Below are 25,083 nucleotides of genomic sequence, written 5' to 3'. Positions count from 1 at the left end.
CTCGTCACAAATACGCTTTTTCACGAAACCTAAAAGTTACACATAATGTGGTACTTTAACATACAGTGGTGACACCTCAGTTATCAGACAATACCCAGGCCCACCTTGCAGGACAGAAGATTCAGATTAGCTCTCAAAAGAAAGTACAGTTTGTTTCAGAAAAAATTACACATTGTATAAAAAAAACCTGGAGAAATAGTGTAATACATTTAAAAATGTACTTAATATTTTTTTTGTAAAGAAAAGCAAAAATATTACCCAGCATGCAGTTGGTACATGAAGGTAGCAATTAAACGGATAATAGGCCTACACAAGACAACAGACAGCACCAAATCGATCTAGCATTCAAGAGGTAGCAAGTAGTGTAGGAGTCCTGAATGCCGGTCTATACACAATATGGATGTATAACGTAGGGAAGAAAAACGGGAGAAAGAAGGGAATAGCAAAGAAAACAGAGGACGACTCAAACGCCTGGGCTGGATGAGTGTGTCATAGGGAAAACAATCAAACGAAACAAGTAAATGAAATAGCAAAAATGCAAAGACTACCACCAAAAGAGGTCTGAAAGTCTGCTAGTGAGGAATTTTGGGATTTACTGGAATTAGTGGAACTATATAAATAGCTTATGAGCCCACCACACCCTCTCCATCTCTAAGGGGAAGCCATACAAAAGATCCTCTGATGTCTAGTTGGTACTAGGTAAAGTAGATTTTATAGAAATTTTACATAGAGGACTTGGACAACAATTAGGGTAAGGTGTCAAGGTATCCTCAACTGGAGGCCTGCCCAATTCTGCTTCCCAATAGATGTTATGTTTGGGAGTGGAGGGCTGTTTTGTATTTGGTAACAAAGACTAAAGTTACATTAGGGGCCTAGCTATACGAGTCTTGGGAAGATTAGAAAGTCTTATTTTCTTATTTGCAGGTATTCAAAGGGTCTCGCCACCCAGAGCTCCACATCTACATCCATTCTGTGTGCTCGAAAAAGCTCTGCTGCATACCACTGTTGTAACGCATGGATATTTGAGTTACTGTCGCCTTCATGTTAGCTTGAAACAGTCTCCGCTAACCTCTCATTAACAAGGCTTTTTAACCGCCGCATACTGGATGTTTTTGTTTTGCGTACCATTTTCTGTAAGCTCTAGAGACTGTTGGACATTTTACATTCTTCTAACCAGATAGAATTTAAACTGTGTGAAAAACTGCATTAAAAACACATCTGAAACAATGAGGAAACTGCATTCCCACTGACTACTATATGTAATGACATAGGCTTCTGAGCACGAGTTCTAAAATACCAGCATGACACCTGCCTTAAACTGGGTAAACACTACAAGTTTTCATGCCAATCACATGATATACCAATGTTGGGTCCAATATTGCATTAGTATGCACGCTCCCAAGATCATGTTTCATCATACAAAAACACACTATCATTTAATTTTATGAAAAACACTATCAACAATGGAACATTGTTGGGCAAAAGTTGGAAGTGTGTATGCACTCACAACCAGCCGTGTAGGCAGATCTCCATATACTGTGCAGTCACAATCTTTTCAGCAGATGGTTATGAGAGATGAAAAGCACAGATCTGAAGGTAATCCGTGAGTGTGTACACATTAATCTTTCAGTTGTTGGTAAAATAGTTACAGAAATCGAATCCGTAATTTTCTGTAGTGTGTACCAGCTTTAGACTACGAGGGAATATTTTCCAACAGTGGTGTTAAATTAATGGAAAACACTCAAAATTTACAGCTTCCACCACTTTCAGACAATAATCATCCCTACCCCCAATGTCTTATTTGAGCGAGTTCCTATACCGATATCACTTTAAAGCGCAGTATGTCAGCTATGCTTACTATCACTAGTTATGCACTGTGTGTGCAGTTACCAATGTGCAGTCTGTACAGAGAACTCTGGTAGCAAAGAGGACGGCAAGACAACCAGTCACATTCTGGCTTCTGCCCGATACAAGACAAGCACCTTTGGGACACATCCTGTAGCTAGCTGGACAGATTTGATTAACTATAAACGGCTGGTGTGTGTGTGTGTTTTGTAATATACAGGTTTTAATTTAATATCCAACGGTGGGCTCTTACATGCTATGCGATCTAATCTCAGTGCAAAACTCAAGACAGAACTGCACTTGCACACCCATTTGAACGCCAACCTTTCATTAAGTATTTACCAAAGAAAGCACTACAATGCAATAAGTCTGATTAGACGAGGTAGGGGATTATAAAACACTAGCTGTCTAATGGAATAATAGGCAAACCTATAAAGAATCAAAAATACTTTAGTCATTCTCTATCCTGATAAAGACATGTATACAATCAAATCTGTTGCATTAGAATCACAGCATTGACCTAGAGAATTTCCATCAGCTATAAAAGGTGGTTTAATCTGTAAAGTATCAGATTAGACTTCATAAGAGGAATGTTTCTTCTTGAACGTTAAGCTAGTAGCATTATAATACTATTTAACTTTAGGCACTAATAGCAGGAGAGTGAATCAATTAGCTAGAAATTAAAACTGATAGAATTCTGTTATACTTCCCGTTTAAAAGATAAAAGTGTATCTTATTTCCTCTCTGATGACTAGCAGCCCCACTTCAGTGGTATCTAAATCACAACACTTTGGGAACTATCTTGGAATAATATTATTATTATCACATAATAGTTATAACATTGTGTAAATGGTTCATATTAAAATACATACATTCCTACAATAAAATAACTTTTAAACATGGGAAGGTCTCCAGAAATTAGGGACAGTTATTATCCATGTTAACTGTTCACAAAGATGCAGCTGCTCATAGTAACCAGATTGCTATAGAATGGCTGAGAAAACTAAAGCAAATGTCTGATCGTTTCCCATACATTACAGTAAAACCCCTTCTCAAGAAGTACTGTTAAAAGTATTTAAAAATATCCCTTATACACTTATTAAAATGACGTTCTCAAATAGTATTACATTGAGCAGTTTTTATTCTATATATATCTATATCTATCTATAAACATCTAATATATCAGTATAGCCAGAATAGAAAATAGACTGTCATCAAATTCAAAAGTTATACAACGTAGGGTGTTAAACCACGCTCCAGGACACCACCACAATATCAACAGACGTGGTGATTCCCACCATTTGTCTCCTAGGTTATTCAATGTATACATACACAAACCTCATGTGTAAAATCTTTTATAGGGCAAACTCATTTAACCAGACTCCTTAGCGGTGGTAGAAGCTAATTTTGCTCAACATCCATACGAACATCTGTAATTAGTCTAGAACTGGGCTAACATGAAATGGTCTATTTTCTTACATTTTCTTCATGTATGACGTTAGGCAATCTTGTATTCTGAATCTATCAATCATAAAGTATTCATCCCTATTCACAAAGTAGGTCCCGCTGCACTGCGGAAACCATACTTGGCACTTTTTCTCAACCACCCTTTGGGTTACAAGCTCCAGAGGCGGTGGTGGGTGGGTATTTAATTAGCCGCAGAGTACCTTCAAAACTGTCGCGAAAGCATTCCATGTATATGTAACATTCCCTAATATGTAACCTTGCAGAAAATCCGTAATGTTGAGGTACCATAGTACCTCAAAATGTGCAAAGCCGCGATGTTCAGAGGATCATCGCGGCTAAATGAATACCCACTTAAGATAGAAAATACAGTTAAAATTAAAACACCCTACAGGTGTATACAAAACTTTTTCTAGCTTTAGGTTTATCCAAATCACAATATGATACATACACGGTAAAAACGTTAAAAAAATAAAAGGAGTATACTCACTATTTTTTTCCTCTGTGCTTTTAAGTCTTCTAGTCCCTCATCTGTAAAAACACAAACCAAATAGGGTTAACATACAAAGTGCACAGCTGAATTGTCTATCTAGTAGACATGCCGTTGTTTTAGAGAAATGAAAATAAAAAAAAGTTAGGCTCATTTGTTAATGTTTATAGTTACATAAAATAAGCAGTTCTTAACATGAACCTTACATCTATTAACTGCTGACAAAAATTGTGTGTGTGTGTGTGTGTGTGTGTGTGTGTCAGTAGAGAACTTAGTCAAAGTGCCAATGGGGCAGGAACTGATGTGACAGATCAAGTCATACTTGCCTACCCTACTACAATGTCTGGGAGATTCCAGAACTCCAGGTATGTCTCCAGGACTCCCGGGAGAGCAGCCAATTCTCCCGCATCTTGTCCCCAATGGGCCTCAATGATGCGTTTCATGGCATATTACATCATTTTGACCCAGCCACCCGTGACAAAATGTCAATTCTGCCGAAGGGACAGACCAAAATGACGCAATTTGCCATCTTCTTCCGTACTCCCACACACACCACTCTTCTGGGATCTCCCAGAAGGAGACAACACAAAGTAGGCAAGTATGGATTAAGCATTCTCTGTAACGCACTGCATTATATGAGGGCACTATATAAATGATAGCAAGAGGTATTAAGCAGCAAACTACTTTTTTCCTCTATTATTTGTGTTATAAAGTGGAGATAGTAGGTGCCAAAATCGTCAATAAGACAAACTTACTATTTCTTTCTGTTCGTCTGGAGAACCATACAATGAGCAGCTTTCTAACGAACCATATTCTGTTGAAAATAAGACCAGGGGGAAAAAAAGAAAAGTAGGAAATGATGAAAAACACAATATTATCAGTATGCAAACCCCAGTTCCTATGAACAAACAAACAAGAAAAGGAAAAAAAAGGACATCTACAAGGACCTGGTCTGATTTTACCATTCTGCTCCAGGTCACTGAGAAATGGGTTTTCAAAGAAAAGAACCTGCACACAGTCAGCCCCAGTCCACATTTAATCTGGATGGTGAAGATGTCGGGACTGAGAGCTGATCTTAAGGAGCACAAATAGTTTGGTCACAGTCGCCGCACAATGTCAGATCCCGTTCATTATTTGACTGCACTTAAGCTGTTGACCAGGACCAGTGGTTGTTTTGGACCCACACACTGCAATTTGCTGATGCTTTGGTCTAAAACAAGATGTCTGCCGAAACTGCCAAGTGCCGATTCGCTCTCTGCACAATTTTAAAACAGGTAAGCTCTTGCACGTTTAGCTTTAATGCAAACCAAACCCAACAAAGGGGGGGTGCTTAATTGCATTTTTACCGTTACTACGGTAAAATCTCAGCTCGTTTTTCCTCGCACCTCTATGGGTTGCGGGGAGAAAAAAAACGGCAGGAATTTCTGTAAAATCTCACACCCACAATGTACTGAGGAACATCGCAGCTAATTGAATTTCCCCCAAAGACTTGTATCAGTCACCCATTTTCTCCATGGAGAGTTCTGATAACATTTTGATACAATGAACATAAAATTTAGTAGCAATGAAACAGACTCACAATACTGGGAAAAGCAGAAATAGAAAAAATGTGAGGAGCCTCTCCGTTAATCCATCAGGAAGGTACCATACGTAAACAATGACAAATGTGATGAGGTACAAAACTAGGGAATAGAGAATCAATCTTCTGATCCAAATCTTCCGCAGCTTCTGGTTTTTCTCCTTAAACTCTTCTAAAGATTGAATTTCCTACAAGGAGACATTAGGTGTAAATTTACTACTAATGTAAAACTAAAGTTAGAAATGTTAAAATTAAACTACCTTAAACCAAAGGGGCACACACAAAAATCAAACAAGGAACTTTCAAGAACCCATAGTATGTTCCCTTCATGTGACCTCTGGAGCCATGATTCATATTACATTACATATTTGCGCTGCATACACTAGCCTATTCAATAGTCCAATACTAAAAGCACCAGTCTGTGCTAGGACAAATTTCATTCATAATAAAGATACATGTAGATGCTGAGTTAAGCAGAGATTCAGCACCTTCTCAGAGTCTACATAGCAAACTTATCCCTAAAAAAAATATATTATATATTAATTTTTTTGATATCAAAACAATCACAGCATTGTTCATTTTTCTAAATACATTTTACACCACATAATCAAAATAGGTAAAGACCAGAATTAAGTTTGATCATATATTATGTATTCAAACATATTAGGGGCTCATTTAGTTAAGAGCAAATTCAAATAAAAGGGTGCAAGTTTGCACCTTGACAGACCAAGTTGTAATATAAAAGATGTAAATGCAATTTTGTTTTGCATGCAGGGAAATCATTGACCTTTTTTTCATGGAGCACACATACTTGGCAGGTTTATTTTTACACTGCGATTCAGAGTGCAACTCGTACGAACCCGCTCCAACTCTAAATCTATCTGCACACTTTAAATTGGCTGCCCTGCAACAGAACAAGGTTTTGTCAAAGTGCAACACTGCACGTTCTACCTGGGACATTAGCGTTCAACATACAGCATTAAAAAGGTGAAACTTTTTTTTTTTTTTTTTTAAAAACACAACAAAAACTTCAAAGAGACAACATTCATGAGTACGATAACCACATTATTTGTTTTTGTAATACTTTCACACAGAAAAAAGGTAGTGGCACATCATCCCAACTACTATGCTGTTGGTTCAATATTACCAGGACACTCCAGACATGGGACTAACTTGAAGGTTAGTTCAACAGAACATCATAATAAAATATATATTATGAATTATGCAGTAAAAGCATTTGCAGAATATGGCATCTACAAGTTCCCAAAAAGCTAAAAAACAATGTTTGATGCACAAGTTTCAATGTATGGGATCCTTACCAAAACTATAGTTATGGACAAAAGTTTTGAGAATGACACTAATATTTTTCAAAGTCTGCTGCATCAGTTTTTATGATGGCAATTTGAATATACCCCAGAATGTATTAAAAAGAGTGATCAGACGAATTGCAATTAATTTCAAAGTCCCTCTTTGCCATGACAATGAACTTTATTCCAAAAACACTTCCACTGCTTTTCAGCCCTGCCACAAAAGGACCAGCTGACATCAGGTCAGCAATTCTCCTCAAACACAGGTGTTGATGAGGACAAGGCTGGAGATCACTCTCATGCTGATTGAGTTAGAACAGACTGGAAGCTTTAACCATGGTTACCAGCAAGGAAACATGCATAGACATCATTGCTTTACACAAAAGGGGCTTCACAGACAAGGATATTGCACTAGTAAGATTGCACCTAAGTCACCCATTTATCGGATCATCAAGAACTTCAATGAGAGAGGTTCAATACTTGTGAAGAAGGCTTCAGGGTGTCCAAGAACGTCCAGCAAGCGCCAGGACAGTCTCAAAAGTTGATTCAGCAGCGGGATCGCAGCAGCACCACCATTGCAGAGCTTGCTCAGGAATGGCAGCAAGCAGGTGCGAGTGCATCTGGTGAAGACTTTTGGAGGATGGCCTGGTGTCAAGAAGGCCAGCAAAGAGGCCACTTCTCGCCAAGAAAACATCAGGGACAGACTGATATTATGCTAAAGGTACAGGGATTGTACTGCTGAGGACTGGGGTAAAGTCATTTTCTCTGATGAAACCCCTTTCTGATTGATTCGGGCATCTGGAAAAACGCTTGTCCGGAGAAGGAAAGGTGAGAGCTACCATCAGTCCTGTGTCATCCCAAAAGTAAAGCATTGCGAGACTATTCATGTGTGAGGCTGCTTCTTAGCCAAGGGAGTGGGGGCTCACTCACAATTTAGCCTAAGAACACAGCCATGAATAAAGAATGGTACCAAACCATCCTCCAAGAGCAACTTCTCCCAACCATCCAAGAACAGTTTGGTGATGAACAATGCCTTCTCCAGCATGATGGAGCACCTTGCCATAAGGCAAAAGTGATAACTAAGTGGCTCAGGGATCAAAATATCAAAATATTGGGTCCATGGCAAGGAAACTCCCCAGACCTTAATCTCATTGGGAACTTGTGGTCAATCCTCAAGAGGTGGGTGGACAGACAAAAACCCACAAATTCTGACAAACTCCAAGCATTGATTAGGCAAGAATGGGCGGCCATCAGTCAGTACGTTGCCCAGAAGTTGATTGACAGCATGCCAGGGCGAATTGCAGAGGTATTCAAAAAGAAGGGTCAACACTGTAAATATTGACTCTTTGCATAAACAATGTAATGGTCAATAAAAGCCTTTGACACTTATGAAATGCTTGTAATTATACTTCAGCATCTGACAAAAAGGTCTAAAAAACATTGAAGCAGCAAACTTCGTGAAAATACTTACCGTATATACCCGTGTATAAGCCGAGTTTTTCAGCACATTTTTGTATGCTGAAAAAAGCCCCCTCGGCTTATACACGGGTGAACTTACCTGGTGGCCGGTCCCTCAGTTGTTCAGTTCCGCTTTAAGGTAAGACACTCCGTTAAAAAAAAAAAAAATAGAGAGAGATTTTTTCAGCCTTTTCCTTCCTCCGCAGTGGAACGCATATGCGTTCCACTGACAGGAAGTTCGGCATTTGGAACGCAAACTTGCGTTCCAAATGCCGAACTTCCTGTTGGTGGAACGCATATGCGTTCCACTGCGGAGGAAGGAAAAGGCTGAAAAAATCTCTCTCTATTTTTTTTTTTTTTAACGGAGTGTCTTACCTTAAAGCGATCTTCATTTTTCAGCAGCAATGATTATGGCAACCTGATAAACACAAAGGTGCCTGAGAACTTGAAAATGGGGAAAGACAGGGAGGAGATGAAGTTACAGGATCTGCAGCCTGAAATCTCTCTAGCACTTTACAACAAAAAAGGTGCATTCTTTCACAGCAGCCTCATTGACCAGAACATAGTTGATTTCTTCATCCCCTTTCTGCCACTGGAGCGCCGGCATGTGAAGATGTGTATCAAGGAAGAGCTAAGACAATATGGGCTCCAGGAGGATGCACATATAATAGAGGCTGTGGCAAATATGATGCCGTACGTCCCAAAGGAGTGCAATAGTGGCCCCAAACGTGTGAGAGTGACCCTGGAACTCAAGTCCTGACAACTGACAACCCCACCAAACTGCAAGTAATAGATTTTCAAATTTCACAATTTACACACTTAATAATTTATTTGTATTTTATGTGTATACATATTCTTATTTTCCACAACAATGTACATAGGGGGTGAAAGCATACATCAAAATGACAAAATAGCAATAAACTGAAAAACACACATGATATAAAAATGCATATACAGATGTAAATTAAAAACATAATAATGAATAAATCTAAAAAAAAATTACCAGTAGCTGCTGCATTTCCCACCCTAGGCTTATACTCGAGTCAATAAGTTTTACCAGTTTTTTGTGGTAAAATTAGGTACCTCGGCTTATATTCGGGTCGACTTATACTCGAGTATATACGGTATGTCATTCTCAAAACTTTTGGTCGTGACTGTACATGCTACAGCTTTATTTTCTTCTGTTGCATTTATTAGTCCAATGTGAAGGAGCACATACTAATCTAGGTTCATACATTTACCTTCGTTATTGCAAAAAGGCATCTGTCATGGGCCAAAGCAACACATGTGAGAGACACAGGTTTCACCCTTTTAAAGAACATATCTATCAAATTAACTCATTATGTAGGTGAAAATAAGGAACAAATACCTTTTCCATTTTCTCTAAAACTTCAACAGTGGAAGGCTTGGCCTGTAAATGATCACAAAAAAATAAAATAAAAAGTTGGAGCGAAACATCCCCTAAACTAGATAAAAATATCATGTAATGGTTACTGCACAGAAATGATGTTTCATAACAGATCACCAGTGCCCCTCGTACTTTTATTTGCCCAAATCATAGCACAAAAATAAAAGGTTACAGCTATATTAATACCAGTGTACACAGTGAAGTACTGTTACATTTGGATGTCTTTTATATATAAAAAAAAAAAAAAAGTACTAAACAAGTAATAAAATCTTCTTAGACATGATGTAGATTACACAAGTATGTTCCAACCATATGTGACAAGGTACATACGTGCAAATGTATATGCATGATAGATGACAGTGTGGTATATATTTAGAGTTAATGTGTGCCACTATTTTTATAATAGTGTGTTGGTTTCACAGTTTAATGTCAATATTTACTTGCTAATGAGAACTATTCAAAATGTTTGTGCATCTTTTTTTCTAATGTGCTTTATAGCACCCAGAGATGATGATAATTATGTGGTCTTTATTATTATTTATAACATTTATAAGGCGTCACAGATTCTGTACCGCCGAATACTGAAACAATTAACAAATAGAGGAGATAATACAAGTCAACAGCACAGATGACCGAGTATTGCTACAGGGACTCAGAGCGCAGCAAAAGACGTGACAGGACGTACGAGGGACAGGAGACAGACGTGGGGCAATAGGTAGAGAGGAACCTGCCCACGAGGGCTTACATTCTAAATATGCAGGTAGTCTGAATATCACACTAAACACAATTGATATCCATTTCACAGACCAATTGGAGACAGGACTTTTTTTTTAAACTAGTCGGAAATTGGGATATGGTTATCCATATGGTTAATGTGTTTATGGCATTTGATCTGTCCAAAGCTAATCAGCTTTACCATGTTACATAATGGTTCAGTAGAATACAGTCCTAGAACACATGGGATCATCACATATACAGTAAGGCTGGTTTAGAAGATACTAGATAATTGTAAAGATGTACTTACCTTCCATCTAGAAAGGAGTGCACCCATTATGGAGCAGAAACCAAAACAATTGCCTTTATCAGTAAAATACACAGCGATCTAAAAAGACAAATATGAACAGGATCACTGTAGCTGCTGTCAGTTTAACAGAAAATAATTTACATGGAAATCTACTTTGCTTATTTGCATGTCATGTCGTTTCTTCTTACACAAAACAGGATAAGATATGCTATTATGTGGTGTGTGATGTGACATTATATATATATATATATATATATATATATATATATATATATATATATATATATATATATATATATATATATATATATATATATATAGTCAGACCAATTTACTACTAGTTATTTACTCATTGATACATTAGTGCTATACAGTATATTGTTACATGCAAGTTTAGTTGTATTGAAAACAGACCAATTTTTGCAGCTTCAATTTTACAAAAAAAACCCCAAGGCTCATATTTCCATATTTACGCTCTCTGCTTTTGCCTAGTACATTATCTAGTGAGTGCATGGGCAAAAGCCAGCAAGTATCCTCTACCACATATGTTTTTGTTATATATAAAACAGGCCGCATACTATGTAAGATTTCCCATCAACAGGAAATTAATCAGGATTGCTAATTTTTATGCTACCTGGACAGTAATTTTACACACATTGTAAGAATAAAGAGCAAAAAAAGTTATACAGCAGTAGCAGCTGTCCTCAGGCCAGTGCACACTTCCAAATCACAGAAATACATGAGGAAAAAAACACATGCGACATAAAATGTTGACCACACAAATGCATGTAGTCTTGGGACCAAAACTCATTTTTAAAAAGGTCTTAACATTTGCATACTGCCTCACCTATTGGAGAAGTCAAAAATGTACTAGTCTGTCCCCCAAGCATTTTGTTTCTGCCCCTTCTAACACTCCACTCAGTGCTAGGATTGGTCGAGCCCTACATAAATCACCAGACAGTCTTACCAGTGACTTATCCCTGCCATGTGTACAAACTTAAAAGAAAATTATTCCCACTTGGCCATCTGGCAATCCAGCACTGATCGAGCAGTTCAGACAAAAGGAGGGTGAAATTCTATTAAAAGGCACTGCATCCAGACACAATGTCTTAGGTACAGTAAAGGTGTCCATGACAGCATGTACTAGTACGTTAAGAAAGAGAAAATCTTCCCATAATGTTACAACTTTCTCTAATATCAGTCCTGATCTTCTGGAAACTTTACCTAAATGTTTGCAAATTATTCATACCTCTCTTCTATAAGCCAACTTGAATTTTTCAAGTTAAAATACGCTCAACTCACCTATCAATTCCTGTGCTAGTGGTGGTCTTCAATAGTCAATAGCTCGAGTCGAATCAGCACGTGACTGACATCAATACTTCCAAAGTAGGAGCCGATATTCTGAGCTCTACAAGTCTTCTCTGCCTCCAGCTAGCCAACATGTAAGTATCTCATTGTTCCTTTCTGGTGGCCTCAGTTACAGGAATGTAGAGGTAAGGGACTTCTGAAGAGGATTCTAACTGGAAATCAAGTGAGAGAAAGTTGGTGGAAGTAGGCTAGAAAATGGGGTTATGGGGAAATAAATTACATGTAGACTAGCAAAATGAGAGCTTCTAAAATGATATCTTAATGTGCAGTAGCCCTGCGAGGTCTGACTAAAATAATTGTCATAGCAGTGCAGCATACATAGGATCTGCTCAGAAATGTCCGCTACCTGGTGAAATGCTCATGAATGAATCAGACAAAAATTACACCAGAAATTTCAATGCATACTGAATGTATGTCTACAAGGGGCATTGTAGTTGCAGAATGTGTTGACAAGTAAATAAACACAGTGTACATGAGTCAGAAGTTCCCCAAATAGTAACAGTCGGCTTAAAAGCTGCAAATACATGAACTGCCAGCTGCTCTATGTTTGGCGGAAATGCTAAAAGCTGCTGCATTACAATTAGACTTAGATCACGTTCTACTTTGCTCACACTTAATGTTATGCAAAATGTTGTGACAAACTGTACTATATCCGAAAGACAGCAGAAGCTTAGGAAGGCCAAGAGTGACTGAGAAGTTAGTTAGAATAGGAAGGAAGGGCAAACTGAGACTGAAGTTAGGTAGCATAGAAAGAACAACAACTTGTTTTAAGACTGAAGGGGGGGGGGGGGGGGGAAAGATTATCAGAAAGGAATTTCATCAGCTCAAAAAACATGGGATACATACAATACAGATGGATGCATGCAATATGTTATCATTCACATGTGTTATATGGTGTTCACTCTGTCTCCTGTCTAAAAGGAAGTAGGAGATCTTGTGTGAGGGTTTGTTTGTTTTTTAGGCAATTTATTAAGGGACTGGATAGCTTAGATTTTTAATCAACCATTAGACAAACTGGGCCTTGCTTACAAAGGGGGGAGTGAGGGACTGTGTCTTGGATAAATGTATACATACTAACTAGGTGATCTAAAGACAATATAAAAATATGAGTAAAACTCTTCATATCTATGAAGAGGCAGGTGACAATTGGGACATTTACTTAGACTTGAAAACAGACATCAGCATAGTAAGCAGTTCTTCACTGTAAGGGTAGTCAAATTATGGAACTCTTTACCAAGACAGGATGTGATGGCAACTTCATTAATTGGATGCTTATATTAAATTACAATACATTATTGGATTAACTGATACAGGAACTTATCCTACTGCCATTAACAGGTGCAGTAAGGTATTTTTACCCCACCAAGACTAAACTGGCAGCTGCTTCACTGAGATTTGGCTTTGCATCCTCCTGGATCAACTCAGCATGAACTTATAGGTTAAACCAGACAGACTTTTGACCTCATTTTCAACCCTGCTACCTACTAGCACTAACTAGTAGCATTGACATGTTTATATAATGGCTATGATGTGTGTCTACAGGGAAGTCACTAAAATGTGTGTAGACCATACAAATTACACAAGTAAAAAGGTGAAGGAGAAGAATTTAAGATACTTATTTTAATAAGTGCAAGACCAGTAAAAAAAAAACAAAAAAAAAAAAACACATTACCCATTAGATTGGCATTGCTATTTATTTAACACCAAGTTATTTTTACACTAAACTTGCTACCTACCAGTTCTTCCCACATCTCCTGGTCAACACTGATCACATTGGCTAAAGGCACAGATTTTGTTCTAAGATGAGAACCAATTATTACAAATATTTTTTGGGTGGTGCTGCCCATATTTGACGTAAGCTAATTTTCTAAACAATACTACAAGAAGGACAGCTACAATCAGATTGGTTGCCATGAGCAACATAACTTTTCATGTGCACTAGCTTTCATAAATATCCCCCTACTGATTAAACATTAATCTTTCACCCATTAGCGAGTTGCTCCCCCATCTGCCCACAAAAACAGCCTTAGCTTGAGGCATGCACTCAAGGTGGCAAATAGTTGTTGTAGATCAAGTGGTGGTGGATATCTGATCCAAGTAGCTAATTCCATCTTAGATCGAGCGATTTAACAGGGATTTTAGCTTAATACAGCAGTCTGGTGCTCTAGGAACTGTTCCAGTGCTTTTCTAATCTTTTGGCCCTGAACATCATTTTGCTTTAAAAAAAAAAAAAATCCAATTTGCAGACTTGTTTGGTGGCGTTGCCATAAACTGATGTATTGGCTACCATGTTCAGCTATACTGTGGCATTCAAACATTGCTCCTCTCGTATCCAAGGAACCAATGCTGTTGGAAAAACTGCTTACACCATTAACCTACCACCAACCTGCACTGAGTGTCTGCAGTTTGGTTGCAGAATATGTTCATCTATGTTCAAAACGGATTTATGAGTAGATATAGATATATATATCTCCATAATATAAATGCTTAGTGGCGTGTGTTAGTCTGTGTGTGGAAAAAATAAAACCAAGCTGCAGCGCCACCTGCTGGGCGGAGTTATACACTGACCTACTTAATTCTTAGTGTGTGTGTAAAAAAAAATTCAGAAAGGGCTGGAATTTGGTATACTAAGATGTTTTTAATTTGTTAATTGTTAAAAGTGTTTATAAAGATTTAAAAAATATATATATATATTTCTTGAAGGAGAAGTGACAGTTGGGAGTGGTTGGTAGTTGCCGGGGGTGACAGTGGGGAGTGGTTGGTGGTTGCCGGGGGTGACAGTGAGAGGAGTGTGATACTCAGGGCCGCTGAGAGAGATCCCTGTGTCTGGATAGACATGGCGATGAAAATGAAGGATGAGGTGATGGAGAAGAATGATGAGGTGGTGACATGTGGACAAAACCACGTTAAAAAATGGCGCTTACGTCGGGAAGTAACGTTCTTCCCCTGAGGAGGCCTGGGCTATGGCCCAAATGCATGACAAGAACCTTTTTAACACCTTAAGTAGCTTGATTTGACTAGAATGCATGAGTATCATGCACGGGTTAACATTATATATATATATATTTTATTAGAGCTTGTGCATCTCTATTTATAAGAGAATGCTCATTGCATTAACTAAACAAAGAAAAATTATATATAGTCTTTATTCCCCCTCTGATTTGCTGAGCTTTTCAACATTTTAGGGTAGATTTATATTAAAATAGAGGATTCAACAAGAAAGCTCATGGATGTTATTTAACATGAACGTCTCGTTTACAAAAGGACTAGATCTAAACAGCACATGACTATTCCCAGGTAAATACTGCAGGTAAGGTATCTATTAATCCCCAATCTCACAGGATTCCTTACTGGAGATATTTACCAACCTGCATACACAAGTGTTACATCTGCAGGGAGTGTATAAACTCTTGTCAGTGAGCTCCAATGGATGGCTTTTCAACACACTTGGACTACTGTTGCGGGCAAATCCAGTTTAGATATTTCAATTCATGACTGACATTTTTTTTACATGCGTCATGTAGTTTGATTAATTTCAAGCATTTCATAAATCCCCTTTAATTTCTAAGAACAACCTAATGCCAAGCTCTCTTTTCTATACTCTGCTAGTCATTTCTAGACTAATTTGTTTTTTAATCTGCACATGCCACAAGCAACTTGAGTCCTATTGGGAGAAAAGCACTGTATAGAATTACTAATTATTATATTATCAAAGTTGTCTTAGATAAAAGTTTTTATTGGCTAGATGATTAAAATGTATTTTAATGAAAGCAAATTATCTCTTAATTTTTATTGTCCATTCAAAAAAAAAAAATTGGATGCACTTCATTTAAAGCCATTCTGGGTATTCTCACGAGTACAAAGACAAGTTAAATTGATTCAGCCTATAACACTTTCGCTGACTGATAAATTCCCTGAGACAAAACCAAGCTTCAAGTACTTATCCAGCACAGTCAACCAGTCCAAACCTTTAGACAGGAAAGTAACCATTGATCATTTCAATACATTGCTGTACAGATGAATGAAATGCCATAAAACCCTTAGACTATTTCCACTTACTTATCTCTCTGGGTGCACCAAGCACCAGTGTATCACACAGCCCATTCCAGGACTATACATCAATTTGGACAAGAAGACTGCTGTACATTCACTGACTTAACCCATTGGTACAGAGAACCAGACCTGGTATTAAAGGGTAAAAACAGGTGGCCAGGTACTAAGTGACATGGCGGACACGCCTGGCTGGGGATTATGGTTATCAATAGACCGTTATGTATCAAAGGAAGAGAAACAACATCATGTAGATTATGACGTGCATTCTTCAGTCCTGTGAACTCAGCCTATGATGGGAGTGAGTTCTCTGTACAGCGCTGTGGAATTAGTGGCGCTATATAAATAAACGGTAATGTATCAGTATGTGCCCACCGAAAAGCAGGGCGGCACTGAGGCTGGACCACTGTTGGCAGTAAGAGAGAAGAGTGTGCCCCGGTACTGGCTCAAGGTGCATGTATTTGTACCGTTAGATTCGTTGCCATACTATAGTGTGACGGTGTAATCGTTAATAAAAGAGCAATAGCTCTGCTGATGAACTGTCTCAAACACATTCCATATGCTTTAGATATTTGCTGAGGTGTGAAAATAATGACCCACATAATGGTACAGGGGCAGGGACATAAGGCTTCAGTGCAGCCATGTAGTATGTATCTGGTCAGGGACTCAGGATTAGAAATTTCCAGGTGTAATCTCCATTGGTCTGAAAGGGTAGGTAGCTGTAGGATAGCCCTAAGTAATAGTAAGGCAAAGCCGCAAATACTGAAGAAAAACAAAAATCTAAGAACCATAGTAAACACACCAAATACATTTGCACATGCAAGAAGCTAATACCATACTTCTTTATGGGGTGCCACAAATGCAGCAGCTCATTACAGTCAGCAATACAGACAACAGATGTGTACAAGTTACATCATACATGAGAAAATAGCAATTACATCAGAATGTAAAGTAACATTTCCAAGAGGACAAGGAGGTGAGGACAGGAGACGGGAGGAAGAGAGTCGTGTTCGTCAGAGTTAATACACTAGAGGGTGGGGAGCAGACAGTGGGGTGGTCGGAAAAAAGTGGATGGGGCAGATGGAGCGTGGGGAGGAGCTTCAGATGGTTGGCAAACACGAAGAGGTGAGCTATAAGTGAGCGCTTGAAAGACTGGAGGCTGGACAGAGAGTGAGTCTGGTCTGGCTGGACAGGGAGCGCTGAGGAGCAGCAAGGACAAAGTCCTCAGAGTGTGAGATGTTGATAGGAGTGCAGAAGAGGAGAAAGCCATCAGCAGAACAGATTGGGAAAGTAGGTTAGTACTTCTTGACAATGTCGCATATGTTGGAAGGTTGGGGGCATTGTAGAGAAAAATATATACACAACCAATAGAAGAGCACTCAGCAGCACCATATCTGTTAATTTAACTCTATTTAATACTAAAAAAACATGCAGAGTTCGCTTGTATAAGAAATGACAACACAAAAATCTGCTTCTTTTTTTTTTTTAACACTACATTTACAGATCAAACATAAATATAGACTGAGACCTTAAAAAATGGGTTCTTTGATTTATTTAAGTTTCATTCATTTTACACATTTACAACACAAAGATAACATCTGGGCCCTACAGAATTGCCATCTATACTACATGCACATATCTGGAGACCAAGGGTATAAGCAGTGTGGCATCTTAACCTTGTCCCATCACTTCCACATTACAATACAATAATAAAAGCAGATATTATATAGCAGGATAGGTATGCTAGGAATGACTTCTAGTAGCAAAGGAGATAAAAAATAATCTTGTTTCATCCTTAAAGAAAACAGATTCCATGTGAGGCATCACAATCTTCTCTAACACTATCAACAAGCTTGAAAAAAAAACAAAAAAACAACTCCACTATGTAAAAAGTATGGATGTATGAACTTTATTTCATATAGGACGTACATTGAAACTCACAAACTCCCTGCATCAGTTTGACAAGAACCCGACATCAGTACTCTGTGCTGCTGGGGGACCTGCCTATTCCACTATCGCAGTCTGAAGCTTCCTGCTTGCCCCATATCTACTCAACACATAATGACACTGCCCCTGTAATGTACAGAACTGCCCTCTCACTTGTCAAACTCTGGTGTTACTGTGAACATTCCAGAGTTCTAACTGGCCAACAGTTGTTCTATCCTTACTAGAGACAGGCGGGCTCGGTTCTCCGAGAACCGAACCCACCCGAACTTTGGGTATCCGACTACCGAGCCGAGTAGGCTCGACTCGGCTCGGTACTCTCCCGCCCGTTCGGAATCCAAATCGAGGCCGAACGTCATAGTGACGTCGTCGGATCTCGGGGCTCGGTTCTCGCGATACTTGAAGATTATAAATACACGCCTCCACAGCAATCCATCGCCATTTGACAGAGGGAGAGAGCAAGGTGTAGTCACAGGCTGATTAGAGCAGGGACAGAGAATACAAAATTCTGATTTCAATTGTGCTAACAAATATCGATAGAGAAGAGAAGGATAGAGGAGTTGGGGTTTTTCTTTCAATATTTGGCAGTCAAAGTGCTTTTTGGGTGTCCCCCATAATTGTGCCTAAATATTTCTGGCTGTCAAAATTACTATCTGTCAGCAGTATCTTACCAAATATTTTTTAGCACTACAAGTGCTTTGGGCTCAGAATGGATTCAAAGCAGTCCACATATGATCAGTCCTGATGTTAGTGTTCCCAGTACGTCATCTGGGCAAGGCGAGGTCAAAATACAGTGTTTCGAATTCAGTCCAAAAAAAAAAAAAATTGCCAACATGCCATTCTACACACGCAGTGGCAAAGAGAGAATGAGGCCTTCACCTTTGGCTATTAGTGGCAGATCCCAAAAAGTTACCGAGCCTACAATTGGTGCACAACTACTGTTATGCGTCAAAGTCAAGCTGCAAGATAACAATAAGGCATTAGAGGATAATGTTTGCTCTGAATCACAAATGACACCAATCCCTGTGGAGAGTCCATTCAACAGTGGGATGTCTAATCGTGAGGATTCTGCTGATGTGTGCCTTAATAGCCCGAGTGTAGCTGGTCATTCACCTTGACCAGCAGGAACGGCAGCAGCATTTACACCACTACGTAACATTTGTCACAGGCAGGCCACTCTTTGTATCACTGGCTTCAATAACAGGCATACAGCTGACAATTTTTTTACGCAAACTGAGAGATGTGATTGATGCATGGCTTATACCACTTGGACTCTCCCCAGGGTATGTCATTTCTGATAACGCCAACAATATAGTGCGAGCATTACAGCTGGGTGATTTACAACACATTCCCTGTTTTGCTCACACCATCAACTTGGTGGTGCAGAGCTTCCTACGAAATAACCATGAGGTGGAGGAGATGCTTTCGGTGGCCCGTAAAATTTCAGGCCATTTCAGGCATTCAGCCACAGCACGTAGGAGATTACAATAAAAACCTTTTAAGTTAAAAAAAAAAAAAAAAAATGTATTTATTGCAAGTAATTGCAAGTAATTTATATGGCATGGTACAGTGGAGTTTTTAAAACCCGTTCTACCTGAATACCGCAATTTATTAAAAAAAAAAAAAAAAAAAAAGCTTAAGAATGGCGATACTACTGAAGCTGGTCACTTAGTCGATTTCTCTCAAGTTGCAAAAAGAATTAAAAAAAACCAAACGGTATGGGCCAAGTTAATCATATTTAATCTTTGAACAGCATTTTCTCTGACTGGTTCCCAAGATGATGCAATTTTCTACACAAAGAGATCTGTGTGAAGACTGCACAAACTGCTTGTGGGCTCCAAGGAATAATTATTCATTCAACATGCAAATTTCAAATTTATTGCCGCAATTAATATTTGATTAGATGACCATTTGACAGTTTCTATATGGATGAGTGTGTGGCTATGGATAAATTTGAGTGCATCAATTGAGAAATGCCATATAAGACAAAATAATAGCCTACTCCAGGGTTTCCCAAACCCAGTCCTCATGGCTCCCTAACAGTGCAGGTTTTCCATATCTCCTTGCTGGAGTACAGGTGTATTCATTACTGACTGACACATTGTAACAGATCCACAGGTGGTCCTAATTATGTCACATGTGATCCAGAAAACCTGCACTGTTGGGGAGCCCTGGGGACTGGATTTGGAGCCCTGGCCTACTCTGAACAGGCTTCAGACAGTTTACCAACAAGCAGCAATTTCTGTAGTTAGCAGCAAGACTGGGGTATGCAGGGCCCACCGTACAAATGAAAATAGTATGTTATACAACTCACATATCATAATAAATTCAGAATATGGCCACTTTTTGAAACACTGCATGATTGGATGATTTCTCCCCTTCTTAACATTTTCACCCATTAAGCAAAGTACTCGAATTACACAGAACTTTATTTCTTACTATACACAAGTTAATTTTAGGTTTTATCATAACAAATGAAGCTTCCTTTTGTAGAATGGTGAAATAAATCTCTTATGGTCACTATATGAGGAAGAACTGCCAATAGTGAAACAATTTCAGGATTTCTACCCGTTACACTTTTGGGGTAGCACTAACTGTGTAAAGGTATTTAAAATTGTAATCTGCTAATTATTCCAAATATAGGAATCTATAATATAAATGCCTAGTGGCGTGTGTTAGTCTGTCTGTGTGTGTGGAAAAAATAAAACCAAGCTGCAGCGCCACCTGCTGGGCGGAGTTATACACTGACCTACTAAATTCTTAGTGTGTGTGGGGAAAAAATTCAGAAAGGGCTGAAATTTGGTATACTAAGATGTTTTTAATTTAATGTTAATTGTTAAAAGTGTTTATAAAGATTTAAATATATATATATATATATATATATATATATATATATATATATATATATATATATATATATATATATATATATATATATATATATATATATATTTCTTGAAGGAGAAGTGACAGTTGGGAGTGGTTGGTGGTTGCCGGGGGTGACAGTGGGGAGTGGTTGGTGGTTGCCGGGGGTGACAGTGGGGAGTGGTGTGATACTCAGGACCGCTGAGAGAGATCTCTGTGTCTGGATAGACATCTGGATAGATGTGGCGATGAAAATGAAGGATGAGGTGATGGAGAAGAATGATGAGGTGGTGACATGTGGACAAAACCACGTTAAAAAAAGGGCGCTTGCGTCGGGAAGTAATGCTCTTCCCCTGAGGAGGCCTGGGCTATGGCCCAAATGCATGACAAGAACCTTTTTAACACCTTAAGTAGCTTGATTTGACTAGAATGCATGAGTATCATGCACGGGTTAACTTGTACCAAATATATTTAGAACGGCACAATGGTACAGTGATTAAGATTATTGCCTTGCTGTTCTGGGGCCATAGGATCCATTCAGACAAGGGCAATATCTGTGTGGAGTTTGCATATTCCCCCCATGCTCATATAGGTTTCCTCCAAGTACTTTAGTTTCCTACCACAGTCCAAAAGCATATAGGTAGATAGTTTCTGAAAAGAATAATAGTGTGTCAGAGAATTTAGACTGTGAGCCCACTTGGGAAAAGAATGATGTTAATGATTTTCTGTAAAGCACTGCATAAGATGCTGCCCCTCTATAATAAAAAAGAAGATAATATTTTATACAATGTCTGAATGTAATAGTCTAGAGATAAAGGGCTCTGCATTTTATTTTTAATCATCCTGCTCTTATGTCACTACACATGAGTATTGTGAACCTTAAGGGTGAAGTAGGTTGGGATAGAGTCAGGAGTAGGAAAGCAGATTTTGGGGGCTGGTACTACTTGGGAAATTTTGAAGTGTCTATTTTGCCACATTAACTCACGGTTGCTTGACTTAATTGGCGTCAATGTACTAAGGAAGACATTGGGAAAGAAACTTAATTCTCTTATTTTTGTAGTGTTTTAATTTCTGCTTTATTTTGTACTTAATTACATTTCAGATACTCTTTAGAATGACAGAAAGGTCTGCTGGATCACCCCTGCACATTAACACTATAAGCCCAGTGTTAAAAAGTCCTATGAGCACCTTATACCTCCCTAACCCTGCTAAAGGATGCAACACATTTAAAGGAATCCCATTGGAATAGTGAAAACACTGGGTTTCTTGGCAACCACACGTCACTAGATGAAGTGTTAGGTGGCCTCTGCATTTTGAACACAACTTTCAAAAATGCAAGCACCTGACTTGCCCTTTTACATGCACACTGTTCATCAGAGGTTGCTCCAAAGCACAACACATTGGTGCAAAAAGGTGACCCTTGCAGCACAGTTTTCAAAAATGAATGTGTACGGCTCACCTAAACGTCAGGAAGATTTCTGGCCAGGCCTTTGAAGTAAGACTTATCACAGTTTAAGAGAAGCCAGAATGGCAACTCTACATCAGGGACATGTGCAAATGTCACTCTGTGGGATCAAAGTAAGAAGTGATAAATTAACCCTTCGATCATAAAAAAAAAAAATGATGTAGAAAAAATAAATATTTCAGGGAATTTGAAAACAAGTTTTCCATGTTTAAATGTTGGGGACCAGGTTCTCAGAACCCTTGATAAAGGTCAACGCAATATGCAAATATATGAACTAAGAGCTTCTAAGCCAAGTGCGCTTATCCAACAACCTACACTAACCTTACATAAAAGTTATCAGCACTAAATTATTTTTCAAATTCACTGTATCCCATTACAGTGAGCATATTACTAGTCTTCAGCTCACAAATATCAAACACAATCATTAGAGAGGGGGGAAAAAAAAACACTGCAGAGCTTAACTCAGGTGCTCCAAACAGTTATTTGCATATTGGCTGAGCTGCATTGTGGATGCACTCTTAAGCAAACTGGGAGTGCAAAGTGGATTAAAAAGCAAACAAAATTTTTTGTAAAAAAATAAATCCAAGTTATTGTTCTGGTTTATATAGAGAAATCTAACATTAATGCCACCCTGCTGATAAATCCAGTTGTAAAGCATTGTAAGAGGTGCAATAGTTACAATTGTAAAAAGGTAAGGTATTTAAATGTGTGAATTGTTCTAGATACCTGCATGTTTTAAATTTCATTTATAAAAAGTGGACATACACCAAAGTTAACAAACATACTGTACTTGAATGCATAGCATAGTCTTGTCACTTAGTGTCAATATTTGAGGGCATGCTATATTTTTAGTACACAAATACTATTTTTAGTCACTAGACCAAATTACAACCTTCAAGCATCATAGAGGAAAGCTCTCTTAATTCCCCCCCCCCCCCCAAGAGCTTTTGAAAACATTTTTACAAAAAGACACATGCCCTCTCCAAAACCCATCTGTCATAGATAGCAGTACCACTCCTTAAAGCTTAACGTGATCAGTACCACACCATAGGAATAATCTACCTCTCTGCTGTAAATTTAAGTCAGCAATTTGGGGGCCGAGCTAGAACCATAAGTCATGGAGAGATAGTTTTAAACCAGCTGAGTCTGCAAGTAGATTAAATGCAAGGCTGTGGCCTGCCATTACCCAGCAAAGACAGGTTGGAGAACCAGCCACCTACTAATTAGTGTTTGGCAACCAATGGTTTATATGAAACTGCAAGTCCCAGCGTGCCCTGTCAATGAAAACCTGACAGGCCATTCTGGGACTTGCAGTGCAGATAGACAACCAGCAGCTACCTACTTCTGCCATACAGTAAATCCACATAATTCTCCCCAGATACACCTCACATGACAATAGACAAGGTTCTTGCCAGACATGAGCAACTAAAAGTTTGTGTGATTGCAGCTCTGAGCCACCGGCCACGGTGTGACAGGAGACAAGGGAGCTGTCATAGGGCCATGTCGTGGGACACTGTGACAGCAAGCCGTAAGCACAGCACTTATAGGCCGCTGCCCGGGTTATGCGGCCGCCTTCCACCCTCCACGCTCGGGCCATAGCCCTCGGACTTGCACAGAGCCAGCATTACCTGCAGCTGCTAACACAGCTCACACACCCACCGCTTCCTTCTCCTCCACTCCGCTAATGTCCCAGCACCAGTTGTGTCCACCGAGTGCCGAGTGCCGAGCACCGCCCTCCGCTCATCAAACGCCGACGTCACACGCAGAGCACAGCCCAAACAGTAGCAGCCAATCAGAGAGGAGACTGGGACACTGCGCGCGGCTGGCCTGGTGCTCCACGGTGTGACGTGGCAGCTTTGAAATAAGCGGGAGCTCAGTGAAGGATTTGCAAATACTTTTTTTTTTTATCACGTGACCAAACAACCTGGAGCACAAGCAGGTGGCCAATGGCTTATAATAGTCTTTATTACCAGTTCCTCTACGCTTTGGAAATGTTTGTCCCTGTTATTTATTATTTTCTTGATGTGTGTGAGTACAAGTTTTATATGTATGTATGTATAGTAAGTAGTTATTTGCTTTAGGTATTTACCTCTTCATGACATGACCAAGTTAATTTACATAATTTGTATTTTGTTGTTTTATGGATTGTTGAGAATAACTTGTTTATCAAAGCAAAATAGTTGCAATCGTGGGGGGGGGGGGGGAGGTGTTAGCAGTAATATGGATTTATTTGATAGTGTATTGGAATAAAACATTATTCAATATATTATAGGCAGATCAGGAGATAATACAAAGCAATTTTTATACAGGGAGGTCAACTTGTCAATTTATTCAGGAGATATTTGTCTGCTCCTGAATTTAGTGCTGACATTAAGTCATACTTGCCAACTCTCCCGGAATGTCCGGGAGACTCCCGCATTTTGCGAGAGTCTCCCGGACGAGTGTGGCAATCTCCCTGATAGGAAGTGGGCAGAATGCGGTTTAAACGCCGCGATTCACCCGGAATCGCGCCATTTAGCCTCGCCCCCACTGTAAAATGACGCGATTTGCGTCATTTCGTCACGGGGGCGGGGCCAAAATGATGCGATTTCGGTGCCCCGCCCCCTGCACGCTACGTCCCAGCTGGCATCTCCCGGAAAAAGAAATACAAATGTTGGCAAGTATGCATTAAGTTAACTTGGGCTCAGTTAATTGATATAGGGGGAGATTCGATTGGCGACGATGTGGTGCTCGGACGTCGTGCTGTGTACGTTGCCTGCAATTGTGGTAGGAATAGCCGCTCATTTCTCCTCTCACCTCCTATGAGGTGCAAAGAA

At 39.2% G+C, this 25,083-nt stretch overlaps 1 protein-coding gene across 3 annotated transcripts in view; it reads right to left on the bottom strand.

The window, feature by feature from the left end:
• The window catches only part of LNPK (lunapark, ER junction formation factor), a 48,757-nt gene extending 24,717 nt beyond the window's left edge, over positions 1–24,040 (bottom strand). The window contains exons 1-8 of one of the 3 annotated variants that reach the window (XM_075180574.1): positions 23,896–24,040; positions 22,262–22,367; positions 11,878–12,095; positions 10,576–10,653; positions 9,513–9,554; positions 5,379–5,566; positions 4,555–4,613; positions 3,800–3,840 (exon numbers count right to left, since the gene is read on the bottom strand). In XM_075180574.1, the coding sequence (XP_075036675.1) occupies positions 3,800–3,840; positions 4,555–4,613; positions 5,379–5,566; positions 9,513–9,554; positions 10,576–10,602 (357 nt within the window). In that variant the 5' untranslated portion in view covers positions 10,603–10,653; positions 11,878–12,095; positions 22,262–22,367; positions 23,896–24,040. The remainder of the gene's footprint in view (positions 1–3,799; positions 3,841–4,554; positions 4,614–5,378; positions 5,567–9,512; positions 9,555–10,575; positions 10,654–11,877; positions 12,096–22,261; positions 22,368–23,895) is intronic. The other 2 variants (XM_075180573.1, XM_075180575.1) reach the window with 2 other exon arrangements.
• Positions 24,041–25,083: the final 1,043 nt, after the last annotated feature.

This window comes from Mixophyes fleayi, chromosome 7, assembly GCF_038048845.1.
Source record: "Mixophyes fleayi isolate aMixFle1 chromosome 7, aMixFle1.hap1, whole genome shotgun sequence".
Lineage (NCBI taxonomy): Eukaryota > Metazoa > Chordata > Amphibia > Anura > Limnodynastidae > Mixophyes > Mixophyes fleayi.
This window is presented reverse-complemented; position numbering and strand designations above follow the sequence as displayed.